This window comes from Mastomys coucha, unplaced genomic scaffold (genome assembly GCF_008632895.1).
Source record: "Mastomys coucha isolate ucsf_1 unplaced genomic scaffold, UCSF_Mcou_1 pScaffold21, whole genome shotgun sequence".
Classification (NCBI taxonomy): Eukaryota; Metazoa; Chordata; class Mammalia; order Rodentia; family Muridae; genus Mastomys; species Mastomys coucha.
The window spans coordinates 138,368,259-138,381,759 of record NW_022196904.1 but is presented as its reverse complement, the minus strand read 5'-3'; the positions used below and the strand labels follow the sequence as shown (position 1 = coordinate 138,381,759).

Here is a 13,501-nt window from a genome sequence, read left to right as displayed (position 1 = left end):
AATGAGCAGGCAAGCACTGAGCAGAGAGAAGGCATGTTCTGGAGTTACAGGTTTTGGCAAGGTGGCCAGGAAGGCCCCACCTCAAGGAAGTGTGGGACAGCATGCCTCTCTGAGGACAAGCTCTGAGTAGAGGGAAGTATGTCTTGGGGCAGCAGGGTGGGTCCAGCTGCTTCAGAGGGAGAGGAATGTCACTGTGCCTGCTACCTGGCTTTGACAGCCATGGGGATGGTGGAGGAGTTTGGGCAGATGAGTGGCAGGGAGACCTGAGTCAATGAGCCCGGGTGCCATGCAGGGGAGGCAGGCTAGGGAACACTGCAGGGCACTGGGTGAGAGGTAAGAGGAGACGAGGGGGCCCAGGAGCCTCAGCAGAGACCAGCTTGGTGTCAAGGCTTCTGATGAGGGTGACCAAGGAAACAAGACCACACGGTGAATCCCGGGGAGCAAGGTAGGAGGTGGGTTGGAGGGCTCAGTGTGCAGGGAGCTGTGTGGGGCAGGGTGAGAGGGTCATGGCTATGTGGGCCATGTAGGCTGGATACGTGAGTGAGGAGTGGGGAGATGGACAGATAGGACAAGGTGAAGCTTGGCTGGCTGGATAGACAGCCATGGCTCCTGGCTCTGGAAGACCTAGTTGAGGGAGGAACGCTTGAGCAGGGTCCTGAAGGGTGAGGAGGGGGGGTCACTGGATAGAGGAAAACTGCCAGGAACAGAGAAGGCAGGGGAGGGAGCAGGGTTTGGTGCAGTGGAGAAATGAGGACGCCTGGTCCCTAGAGTATTCTAGGGAGGTCCCCACTGGCCACTCAGCAGGCGCTGGTCGTGCTCCATACTCCAGAGCTGTCCTCACAGGCCAGGAGCTTGGATCAGGTCTGAGGAGCTATTACACCCTGCCCTGAAAGCCTCCTTGACCCTGAGTTTTACTGCAGACCTTTGCTAGCTGTATGAAGACACTTTTTTTTTTAACTGAGATTGAAAGATAATTTCTCTTTAATTGATTTTTTTTACCACTGTGAACAGTAAAATAACAAAAAAACTCCATGCTGCAATCTTTCTATTTGCGAAAACTGAAATTATACCTTGCAGAAAAATTTCCTCAGCATGCCGACAACACCTCCCACCTTTTATTTGTCTCATTCCTCTAAATCAAGAAAGCTGATGTGTCAGTGCACATGTGTGTGTGTGTGTGTGCACATGTGTGTGTGTGTGTGCCCTGAAATAGCTGGAAGGTATTTCCACCGGAGAGAGATAAGTTATCCCAGAGCCAGGAGTCAGATCTGTTGACACCTCATTCTGCTGTGTATGAAACTCGTGGGTGACAAACAGGACGTGGTGTTTCACCACCAGACAATGAGCTTGGCACTCTCCACTGCCCACCAGTGACAGCGCTGGCTGTGTCTTTCCTGAAGGTTCTGGCGACACGCCTCTTGAGCTCACAGCCTCCCAGAGACAAGCTTTCCTTTCAGACTCTGAGTCCATGCCAGAGCTGGAGGCCTGTGGAAAATGATGGCTCATCTATGAAATTCACCCTAAATCATTGTCCCACTGCTGGCACCATTTGTGTGACCCTTAAAGGTGGTTTATCTTGAGGCTGTGAGCTCACGCTAAACGCTCCCCTTAAGAACCAGACCCTCCTGATGAGATTCATAATGAACAGCAGTCATTAGTGTCACAGAGCTTACCTGTCTCCAGAACAGGCCTCCCTTACAGCCTGGCCTCGGCCCTGCAAGGCCCGACTTTAATGACTCTGATTCCCTCCCCAGGCCCCGCCCGACACTGTCTCACACTCAGCACACCTATCTTGTGCTCCTTGCAGGTACTGAGACTCCAGGTGGTGGGTCAGGCCTCCACCAGCCATCCACCATGGTGGTGGCACACCCTGCCGCCACCGCTACCACCACGCCTGCTGCCACGGTCACAGCCACTGTCGTGATGACCACGGCCACCATGGACCTGCGGGACTGGCTGTTTCTGTGCTATGGGCTTATCGCCTTCCTCACAGAGGTCATTGATAGCACCACCTGCCCATCAGTGTGCCGCTGTGACAATGGCTTCATCTACTGCAATGACCGGGGACTCACATCCATCCCTTCAGACATCCCTGACGATGCCACCACCCTCTACCTACAGAACAACCAGATCAACAATGCAGGCATCCCTCAGGACCTCAAGACCAAGGTCAAGGTGCAAGTCATCTACCTGTATGAGAATGACCTGGATGAGTTCCCTATCAATCTCCCTCGCTCCCTTCGAGAGCTGCATCTGCAGGACAACAATGTGCGCACCATCGCCAGGGACTCCTTGGCTCGAATCCCGCTGCTGGAGAAGCTGCACCTGGATGACAACTCCGTTTCCACCGTGAGCATTGAGGAGGACGCTTTCGCTGACAGCAAGCAGCTCAAGCTGCTGTTCCTGAGCCGGAACCACCTGAGCAGCATCCCGTCCGGGCTGCCCCACACCCTGGAGGAACTGAGGTTGGATGACAACCGCATCTCTACCATCCCCCTGCACGCGTTCAAGGGTCTCAACAGCCTGCGGCGCCTGGTTCTGGATGGCAACCTGCTGGCCAACCAGCGCATCGCCGACGACACCTTCAGCCGCCTGCAGAACCTCACAGAGCTGTCACTAGTGCGAAATTCACTGGCTGCCCCGCCCCTTAATCTGCCCAGTGCCCACCTGCAGAAGCTCTACCTGCAGGACAATGCCATCAGTCACATTCCCTACAACACACTGGCCAAGATGCGGGAGCTAGAGAGGTTGGACCTGTCCAACAACAACCTCACCACACTGCCCCGGGGCCTGTTTGATGACCTGGGGAACCTGGCCCAGCTGCTCCTCAGGAACAACCCCTGGTTCTGTGGCTGTAACCTCATGTGGCTGCGGGACTGGGTAAAGGCCAGGGCTGCAGTGGTCAATGTGCGGGGCCTCATGTGCCAGGGCCCCGAGAAGGTCCGGGGCATGGCCATCAAAGACATCACCAGCGAGATGGATGAGTGCTTTGAGGCGGGTTCACAGGGGAGTGCCGCTAATGCAGCCGCCAAGACCACAGTCAGCAACCACGCCTCCGCCACCACGCCCCAGGGCTCTCTGTTTACCCTCAAGGCCAAGAGGCCAGGACTACGCCTTCCTGACTCCAACATTGACTACCCCATGGCCACTGGTGATGGCGCCAAGACATTGGTCATCCAGGTGAAGCCGCTGACAGCAGACTCTATCCGAATCACATGGAAGGCTATGCTACCTGCCTCTTCTTTCCGGCTCAGTTGGCTGCGTCTGGGCCATAGCCCAGCTGTGGGCTCTATCACAGAGACCCTGGTGCAGGGGGACAAGACAGAGTACTTGCTGACAGCACTGGAGCCCAAGTCCACCTACATCATCTGTATGGTCACCATGGAGACTGGCAACACCTACGTGGCTGATGAGACACCTGTGTGTGCCAAGGCAGAGACAGCTGATAGCTATGGCCCCACCACCACACTCAATCAGGAACAGAATGCTGGCCCTATGGCGGGGCTGCCGCTGGCTGGCATTATTGGTGGTGCCGTGGCTCTTGTATTTCTCTTCCTAGTCCTGGGAGCCATTTGCTGGTATGTGCACCGGGCCGGTGAGCTGCTGACCCGAGAGAGGGTGTACAACAGGGGCAGCAGGAGGAAAGATGACTACATGGAGTCAGGGACCAAGAAGGATAACTCCATTCTAGAAATCCGTGGCCCAGGACTGCAGATGCTACCCATCAACCCGTACCGCTCCAAAGAGGAGTACGTGGTGCACACCATATTCCCCTCCAATGGCAGCAGCCTCTGCAAGGGCGCCCACACTATCGGCTATGGCACCACACGAGGCTACCGGGAAGCTGGCATCCCTGATGTGGACTACTCCTACACATGAAGCCGGCCGCCCTGGTGCACTCACGTGGCTCTGTCTAGCCTACTGCAACACCAGGAGCCAGGAAGAGAAACTCCACAGTGACTTTCCAAGCAGAAAGCAAAGTTTGGGGAGGGTTGGTGATTTTGCAGAACACCACAGTGGGGTTAAAAAAAAAAATACATAGAAGGCAGGAGGGGGAATTCAGCATTGTTGGAGATGTAATTTATACCAGATCATGAGAGTTAAAGACTAAGAATAATCTCGCAGGTTGGGTTGGGTTGGGACTTTTTTGTGTTTGTTTCCTGAACCAGATTGATACTACCTGTACAACATTTATATACACCTCGAGCTCCATTCAGGGCCGTCAGAGAGAAGCAGATGACAAACACACGTGACGGCACGGAGCTTCCCCAAGCAACCGTCCTTCTGGCTGCTCACGGGTGACAACTCAGTGCAAGGTTTTTGGGTTCCTCACAAAAGAGCCAGGGGAAGAAAAAGCCTTTTTGTTATGGAGACAGTGTCCTGAAATCTCTTCCCTGGTCTTTTCCATGCTGTTTCCTTCCCAGATCGACAGAAATATGGCTTTCTCCGAGACGCTCTCAACAATACCATAGTCAATTAAAAGAAAAATAATCGAAACTTTTCCTTCCAATGCTGAGCACTTCGGTACCATTCACCGGACTCCTCAGAAGGTCTGGCGCAAGATGTAGCTTCCCCTGCCTCGTGGAGGTGCATCTGTCTGCCCACCCATGGCCGCCGCGCCCTTTGTTTCAGTACAGATGGGTAGATAGAGCTTCGTGTCTGTCCTCTCAGCACTTCTTGGGTCAGTCCTTGACATTTCCTCAGACAATAGAATTGCAAAAAATCTTGCTTTCTTCTAGAAATCATTGAGTGAGTAAGTAGAGCGAGTGTAGGTGGAGGGGAGGTCCCTCAGGCCAGGTGGTAGGAAAAGCCTCAGGCCAGTGGTAGGAGATCCTGTGTCAGCCAGCCCAGAGCCGGGTCACTCCCTTTTCTGACATGGAGAAAGGCTTTCCTTGACGACCAGTGCCCTCATCTGTCCTTCCCCCAATAGATGTTGTCCCCACAATAGTGTTTACTCTTTCTCCTGGGACAGGTAATTTATAAACAGGAACTGTTTATAAATATATGTGTGTGCTCACATGCACATCAGCTGGGTTTCCATGGCTGCCCAAACAAAGCCCAGAAAAAATGAAAAACAAATTTTCAGAAAATCACTGGGAGACATCAGTATACACACACACAGACACACACATACACACACACACACACACACACACACACACAATCTCAGCCATGCCCACATTAGGGGCTCTGTTCTCAAGAGGGAAAAAAGTCAGATTTCTTTGTTAAAAAAAAAAAAAATCAACCTCCAAAAGGGTACTGACCGGGGCCCTCAGAAGAGCGAAGATTTTATTCCCTCCCTGTGGAATCAATGTCGTTATCATTTATCAACTGACACCACAGTGTGGTGAGCCATGAGATTAAAACCATGATAAAATAATGACAGCAAATCCAGAAAGGAGGGAAGAGCGGTGCCTGGGGTTCTGATGTCTGCTTCGTCCTGTACTTGGGGAGCCTGGGTCACCATCTGTCAATGCATCGCTTTGCCCTGCACTGGGGAAAAAAAGTCATCAAAGGGAAGACGCTGGTCTGAGGGCAGCCAGATGAGAAGGGGTCCAGCTCCTGATATTGATGTTTTCAAAAGACCTCTGCCACTCCATCCAAAGCAAAGGCAGGAAGAAGAGGCCAGGCAGCTGCCCAAAATGTACCTGGTGGGACATCCGCTTGCTGGACATTAAAGAGCCAACTGGCCCTTCAGTGAAGAGATGAGATAGAAAGAAATGGACCCGGCAGGGGCCTCAGAGTAGTGGGAAGAGGCACAAGCTCCTGATCACAGCCCAAGGGGTCATTACACCAAATGGAGACCCCCAACCCACCAGCCCCAGGAAACGGCCAAGGGCTATGGACGTGGATCACTCCAAAGGAGACCTTTCTTCCTCTTCATCCCAAGTCCTTTTCCCCACATAATGAGGTCAAGAGAAAAACGTTCCCGAGCCTCAGATTCAGGTCTGTATAAACATGCACCCTGGAGTCCCAATGACCCTAACAATGCCCTAGTCCTGGCAGGCTCAGAGGAGACTCCTCTGTAAGGAACAGGTGTGTGAGGAGAGTCCCAGGTGCTGAACAAGGCATCGCGGGCACCATGCCAGCCTTCTCCAGGGCCGCAGGAAAATAAAACTCCACGTCTTCATGCCTACCTTGCACCTGTAACTTGCCCTGTCCCATAGACTTTCATGTCCCCCTTCCCTATTTCCTGCCCCAGAAAGGGTCTGGTGGTTAAGATGATGGTTAGGAACAGCAGATGGCCTACACCCCGAGAGCTGCCTGGAAGGCCCTACTTGGAGATTCAGGAGCCTGTGGGCCAAATGCTTGAAACACCTGGGCTGTGGTAAATTTCTTCCCCCCACTGCACAGAGTAAGCCTGATCCACAGGAGCCTTGGCAGTCACAGGCAGAATGTCAAAGGTTAAGGACCAGTCTAAGGGGGCTCATTCCATATTACACCCAGTCGGAGAGCCCAGGGGTCCATTGCCCTCTGAAGAGTACTAAATGCTGGTCAGAGTGAACACTACCCAGCCACGGCCCTGAAGCCCCTCCAAGATCATTTCCGGTGTCATTTCTACCCCCTCTTGTCCTAACATTTTCCCAGTACCCTTTATTCTGTATGTGTTGGGGATGGAGAAATACTGAAGACTAAATCCAGGGCCTAGCTGTGCAAGGCGAACACCCCACCACTGTGCTATGTCCTCAGCACCACACTTGGGGACATCCTTTCAGAAAGCCCCCAAGTGTGACCTTTGTCCCAGTCCTCTAAAGGAGACAAAAGAACCTGGCTTCTGGCCTCACAATACAATAGAAGAGGTTCAGGGCACCAGCCTCCTCTAACCTCAGAAGCAAGGGAGGCCAAGGTTGGCACTGGACGGCCAATGGGATCCTGTCTCTGTGCAGCTAACATTCCCATAGGGAAGTCTGTGGCCAGCCAGCCTGACCCTCACAGTTTCTAACCAGCCAGAACCACCTCTGTGGCCTCAGCTCCGGGAAGTGTATTTTGTGGCATTTAAGGCAAGTTTAAACTACAAAAAAAAAAAAGCCAGTGACACTTCTTTGGTTAAGTGGTTTACCCTTCGTGGTAATTAGATGCAGCGATTGGAATCTCTTTTTCTATTACATGGCAATTTTATTTTAAATTTCCTCTTTAAAAAAAAAATCGGGGAAGAAAAGGCAAGGAAGGAGAGAGGCATCAGGGCCAGGGGCATTTGCATTTTGCGAATGAAGCCTCTGGTAGGCTCAGCTCAGGCGTGTGGCCCAACGTATGGAATGCTTAAGAGATTACTAAGAATAAAATCTATTAATTAGTCATACTCAATTCCGCAGACATGACGTGAATCAAAAGCTCCTTTTCTTCCCTCATCTGCATCCTCTTCCTGAGGAAGCCTCCATCTTCCCTGAAAGGCTGCCTCCTGGCCTGCCTCCTCCTCAGTGGAGCTCAGCCTTGGCCCTGTGTTGCAGATCCTCACCTGGAGAACAGGTGTGGGTACACTGCACTGTCCTACCCTGGGCCATGCTGGCAGGGAGAGGCCAGCCTTCCCTCCCTGGAGCCAGAAGCCCATCCATCCCTGCCCCATGCTTCATGCTACTCCTTCCTCCTCTGAACTCCTTTCCCAGACGTTCCCAGTAGGTCAGCTGCCCAGCTCAGCCCCAGTGAGGGAGCCAGGAGCAAGCATGTTATGCAAATGCAAGCTTCCATCTCTAAGTGAAGGTGTCTGGGGCAGATTCTAGCTTCATGAAGACCCTGTGAGAGCAACCCCTCCGTGCTGAGTCTGGAAGGTTCTAATGGGCTCAGGGCAGTGGGGGAACCCGTGCTGGGTAGGAAGAGCCAGTGTGACTCTGAGTCCACAGCAGGGATGGGCAGTGTGTCTGGAATGGCCTCCCAGCTTGAGCTTCCTCCCTCACTGCTCCTGGCAAGAGAGTAAGAAACCAAAGTCAGACCCACACTGAGGACCCTTCCCCTGAACTCCCCCCCAAGTCAGTTCGAGTCCTGAAGCCAGCCCTCTTCAGACATCTGCTTTCCACTGAGCACACCAGGGAGGAGGCCAAGGCTTCGGAGCCTCTTGCTTATGAAAAATACAACAAGGGAAACTGGGTGCAGCAGCCGGGGAGCTGTGCAGAGGCAGCAGGGACAGGCTTGAGTGGGCATGGTGGCCTGAATCTCCCAAGGGCCAGATGACATGTCACAGCCAGGGTCGGGGCTGCAGGCCTCTCGTGAGCCACGGTTCTGACTCACACAGACAGTGGCGCAGGTGACAGCAGCTGAGGCTGAAGCTGGGTGGGTGCCAGGGTGAGCACTAGCAAGCAATTCTCAGGCTTTCCAGAGAGCAGGGCAAGGAGGCTTTTTTTTTTTTTTTTTTTTTTTTTTTTTTTTTTTTGGTAAGGAGGATAAAAAGGCTCAAAAATGCAAATCATTACCGTTTACAACCAAGCGAGTCTGCTAAATTGATTAGAAGAGATTAAACTCCTTGGAGGTGAAGGGGAAGGGGGATTTTTTTTTGTGGGTTATGAACCTGCCCCAAGTGGCGGCCCACACAGCAGGCATTTTCCGGGTCTGGATGGGAGGGGGTAGCAGCTGTTCCTGCCTAGCTCCCTGAGGAGCTGGCATCTCTAAGGCCTGCACAAATTGAATAGCTGAGGCCAGGGCCATGGGAACGGAAAGGGTCACTGTTGCCCGGACAGGTCATCCAGCAGCTGTGCCAGTCCCTGGGCAGTCTCTGATCCTGTCACCTAGGGTCAATCTGTCTTGAGAGATGGCAAGCCACATCTGGATCAGAGGAAGTAGTCTGCGCCATCACTTGGAGAGTAAGACTTCAGAGCCATGAGACTGTCCTGTATCCTTATGCTGGGGACCTGCTGCTCTCTGGGGCCAGAGAAAGAGTGAGGCCAGCTGTAAAGAAGAAACTGAAGGTCAGGAGTGAGAAGCTTGGGCCCAGCAGAGGAAGCAGATGGTGACCTGCCTGTGCATCCCATGAAGCACCCTGGCGCTATCTGACCGACAGCTCTCCAGCTTGAGCTGAGGCCTGGGGCTTTGTCTAGAAGATTCTGGCTCCCACGCTTGCTTTGTCACAACCTCCAGGACAGGATGTACAAAGACATCCTTCCCCAGTCGGTGCTCAGCAGGTACTGAGGGATACTGACAGGACACATGCTGGGCTCAGCACTGCACGCCCCAGGATGTCCCTGGACCTGTTCCCTCAAGCCGGGCTGCCTCACACCCAGGAGTAACCAGCGGTCTCAGCACTGCCAGCCAGTCCATCCATCACAGCCGGCTGATGGTGCCTGGAGCTCTCTTGGAATGCTCACCAGTTTTTAGGCATTTACCGATTCTTTTGGAGTGTCCCAATCATTTGTGTGAAATACCCACATTGGCTTCTTTGAAAACAACTGACAAAAAGGCTCCCTTTCTCTCTTCCCGCCTTTTTTTTTTTTCTTTTTCTCCACCCCACTCCCACCCCTGATGTTTTGAGTCTGGCACAGACCCATAGCCCAGGTTGGCTTCGAACCCTTTATGTAGCTAATAATACCATAAATTTCTGATCCTCCTGTCTCTACCTCTTTCAGATTTTAATGTATGGCTTTTTTCCCTCCTTGATTCTGGTAATTTCATTGTCCCTGGGGCTACTCCAACTCTCCCATCGTGAGGGGCTTGCAGAGTGTGCCACACAGGAGATGGGCACCAGCTCTCTTCATGTCTCTCCTGACCTGTGTGCAGACAAGCTCCCTAGCCTGGGGCTGCTCCTGCTTCTGGAAGCCACCCTGGGCTCTCTGAAACCACTGTCAGGATTCCTTGCTGCTGAGTTGTCCAGCTTGTGCCAGGAGGGACTTGTGGGTATGGGGTGGGAAGTGTGCCCAGTAGGCGGGTGGCTCAGCCCCCGCTTCACACAGCCTGACTCCCCAAGACACTGCTACCAGCACGTCAACTCAGCAGGGATTTGGTTTCCCTACCTGGGGACCAAGGATCAGCAGGGAACCTGGAACCCCTTACCGCCTTCTCTTCCCACGTGCCATCTGTCCACTCATGAGAAGGCCTGAGGGCTGGCAGGGAGGCCCTTCTGTCCTGCACCTGGCTGGTGGCCTGGTCAGGAGAGGGGCTCACCTGGGACACTCCTCACAGAAGCCTCCCACCCCGCTTTGCTTCAGGATTGGTGTTTCTCCAGCAGATGGGAAATGAAGATTCAGTGAGATCGGGCAGCATCACAGCCTGAATGGGTGACTCAGTTTCCCTTCTCCAAGATTTGCATCAAGTGGGTGAGGGGGGTTGGCAGAGAACTAGAGAGACCTGGAGGCGGAGTGGAGTGGTATAAGAAGATCTAAGGCAACAGCCTGCCTTGCCTGCCACCCCTGCAGAGTCCCCGCACCCCAGCCACCCGCCTGGAGGAACTAATCAGACTTTCTCTTCAAGACAGAAAAACAAGCACGACATGAACCGACAATCAAAGCCGCAGCAGGCCCCAGGCTGCCGCTGCTCATTCTCCCAGGGGCCCATGGTTCCAAACAGCTCTCAACCTGCCTTGGATGGAAGGCAAAATAGCGGGTCCCCCACCCCTACCCCTCCTGTGACCAGTCCATCTCTGAAGGTTCTGGACACAAAGTGGGTAAGCTCCACACACAAAACCCCAAAGTAGCCTTAGGCATTTCCCCCAGCCCAGCATGACCACCTGAGAATGGCTTTAACCAATAAGCCACTTGGGCATCTAGGGTATAGTGTAAAAGTGAGGTCCTGTTGTCCTCCAGCCCCTCCAGTGAGGCTGAGGGTTGTGAGGAGGAAACCACAGGCCCAGTATAGGAGGCTTGGTCATCTGAGAGAAGAAGGGAGAGGTGGTACTGAAGGCTGGGAGTCAACCAGTCAGGCTCTGGAGACCTGCACCTGTGCTGGCTAGTACCACCAGCAGGTGTGAGCAAGGATGGCAGGGGTACAGGCCGCCTCACATGACCCCTATTCCCATGTAAGGACCGCAGAGTGGAGGATTTGGCAGAGGCATCCTCCCAGTGTACAAAGGATGCTTGTTGGTATTGCCAAGTAAGTGAGAACAGGTATTGGGAAGTATAGCCTGGTTCCCAGTTCTGAGGTGGTCCATGGCCGACCTCTGGGGATTGGATAGGCTCTTTGCTAAAGGTGGGCTGCCTGCCCAGCCCAAGGCAATGAGGCAGGCCCTGAACTACCAGGGTTCCAAGCCCTTGCTCTGTTTCAGCCAAACTTGGAACCCTGGAGCCTGTTGAATGCTCACCCCTCTCTTTTCTTTTTCTCTGAAAGGCAGAACAGTCTGAAGGAAGGGGTCTGAGTACTAGGAGCCCCGCCCCCCTTCAGGTGGCAGCTGCAGCTGGGAACTGGCAGGCACAGGCAGACTAGGCCCTGCTCTCTGGAAGGCCTGGCTACACCCAGCCTAATGGCCCACCTGCTTCACTCCGACTCTGCCACTAGACAAGGGTTTTTCAGAAAATGGCGACACAAACACCCCACCACCACGACAACAACACAAACCAAAGTGCACTCCAAACCGCCCTTTGGCCTCCTTCAATGTAGGTGCCTTGAAACTTCAATGTTGAGATGAATGTGACTAATTACTTGGTCCTATTTTCTGTTTGTCTGTTTCATATAAAATGTCCAAGTCCACCTGCCTTGTCCTTTCTTGAAATAAATAGAAAGATTTAACTTTTACAGTCATCTCTGCTGCTGACTGTGGGCTCAGCAGCCCAGCGCATCAGGAGCTAGGTGTCTCGAATGCTCCTCCCGAACAATCGCAGGCCTGGTTTGGGGTCCTGGGGGGTCGCTCTACTGTTGGGGTCCATTGGCAGGTGGGGTAGCAACCTGAGCAGAGACTCTTGGGTTTAACACATTTCCTGAGCAGAATCAAGCATTCAGTGTCTGCTGAAGAGCCAGGTACGGCAGCACCTGTAGTCCCAGCACTTGGGAAACGGAGGCAGGAAGATCAGGAGTTCAAGGTCACCCATGGTTACATAATGAATTTGAGCACAGCCTAAACTACTTGAGATCTTGTCGCAGAGGGGGGAAAAAAAAAGAAGGAAAAAAGACAAAACAAAACAACTGAAAAGAATCTGTAATGACCAGGAAAGGGGGCTTGGGACAAGGGGGGACAGCTGACAGCAGAAGCCTAAGCAGCCATGCAGGGCAGCCCCATGACACATGCAGACGTGGAGAGGGTCTTCACTTGGAGACTTCCTAATAAAAGCAGAGGATTATCCCCTAAGAGGCTCCGGCAACCATGTGGGCACCCAGATAAGAGTAGAACTGCCCTGGCAATTGGGAGCGTGTGCTTGTCCCACTGGTGACCCTGGTGTTTAGCCCCTGAAGATGTCCCTTTTTCCTTGCACACGCCCACCATATCCACAATACCAGGGTCTCTCACCTGGGTGGGGAGAGAGAGAAAATTATTTTTATGAGAACAGCAGCAATTCCTTCGAAGTTTAAGATAAAGCGAGAACTCCTTACTCCTCCTCAGATCTGCTCTCACATCTCAGCAGGGTTAATGGGTTTCCCCTGGTATTCCAAGGAAGCAGTCATTTCTCCACAGGCCCCTGCAGAGATGACCTTGGGTACTCTAGCCACACAGATGCCTCTCCCATCCCCCATCGACCTCGCCTCCCATCGTGCTAGGGGCAGGAACTGATTAAGGGGACCACTCCACTGGGCAGCACTCAACGTGGGCTTTAGGGACCAGAACAAAGTGGATGGATTCTGAGTTCTAAGGAGACGCTTGCTGTTCTAGAGGGCTGCCTCCCTTTCTCTCCTGAGGTATCTTTTGTGAGGTTGCTGTGGGAACTTTCTAGAAAGTGGCTAGCCGGTCAGTTAGGCAGAGAGTTATTGAGGGCCTACTATGTGCTAGAGCGAGGGATTGCAATGTTCCCTTCCTAGAAGCAGAGTGGTGAGGATTCTCCGGGAGTGAGGTAGAGGCTGCTCTGACTGGGCTGGGAGTCCTCTGAGGAGGTAGGTTTCCACGGAAGGTGTTTCTGCAGATGAAGATGGAGAGTTGGGCCCCATTCACCACCTGAGGCAAGAACTGGAGACAAGTTCCAGTTCCAGTCTTTTCTGAAAGGTGCTGCCCCAGTCCCTGGCTGCACCTTGGAGAAGTCCCTGGCAGGTTCTGCCTTATCTTGAGCCCCCAAACCCCAGCCCAGCACACGGTCTGCTGACTGTACTCCAGAGCACAGGACAACACCAAAACCTAAAGGGGCCCAAAGCTCCCCAAGCAAGGGAAGAGGGTTGCATTCTCAAGTGGTCCCCAGACCAACAGCTAACAGAGGCTCAAGAAAAGGGCCATCACCAGCCAACCAGCCCAAGGCATCGTCTTTCCCAAAGAAGTCACAGAACTGCTTATCATTCTAGGATGGGGGCTGGTGTCCAGTAAGAACCAGAATGGCATGCAGAGGTAGGTGCATCTCTGAGTTCGAGGCCAGCCTGGTCTACAGGGTGAGTTCCGGAACAGCCAGGGCTACACAGAGAAACCCTGTCTTAAAAAGAAGAGGAGGAGCTGGGCGGTGGTGACGCATGC

The 13,501-nt window shown here is 53.2% G+C and overlaps 2 protein-coding genes across 4 annotated transcripts in view; one reads left to right on the top strand and one right to left on the bottom strand.

Annotated features, from left to right (window-relative positions):
- Positions 1-11,604, top strand: part of Flrt1 (fibronectin leucine rich transmembrane protein 1) — a 79,268-nt gene extending 67,664 nt beyond the window's left edge. The window contains exons 3-4 of one of the 2 annotated variants that reach the window (XR_004123482.1): positions 1,808-10,585; positions 11,245-11,604. Coding sequence is in view for 1 of the 2 variants with exons in the window: in XM_031389515.1 (XP_031245375.1) it covers positions 1,855-3,879 (2,025 nt within the window). In the remaining variant the exon portion in view is untranslated. Of the gene's footprint in view, positions 1-1,807 lie in introns of both variants that reach the window. The other variant, XM_031389515.1, reaches the window with a different exon arrangement.
- Macrod1 (mono-ADP ribosylhydrolase 1) overlaps positions 1-13,501 on the bottom strand; it is a 147,849-nt gene that overhangs the window by 107,362 nt on the left and 26,986 nt on the right. The window lies entirely within an intron of this gene.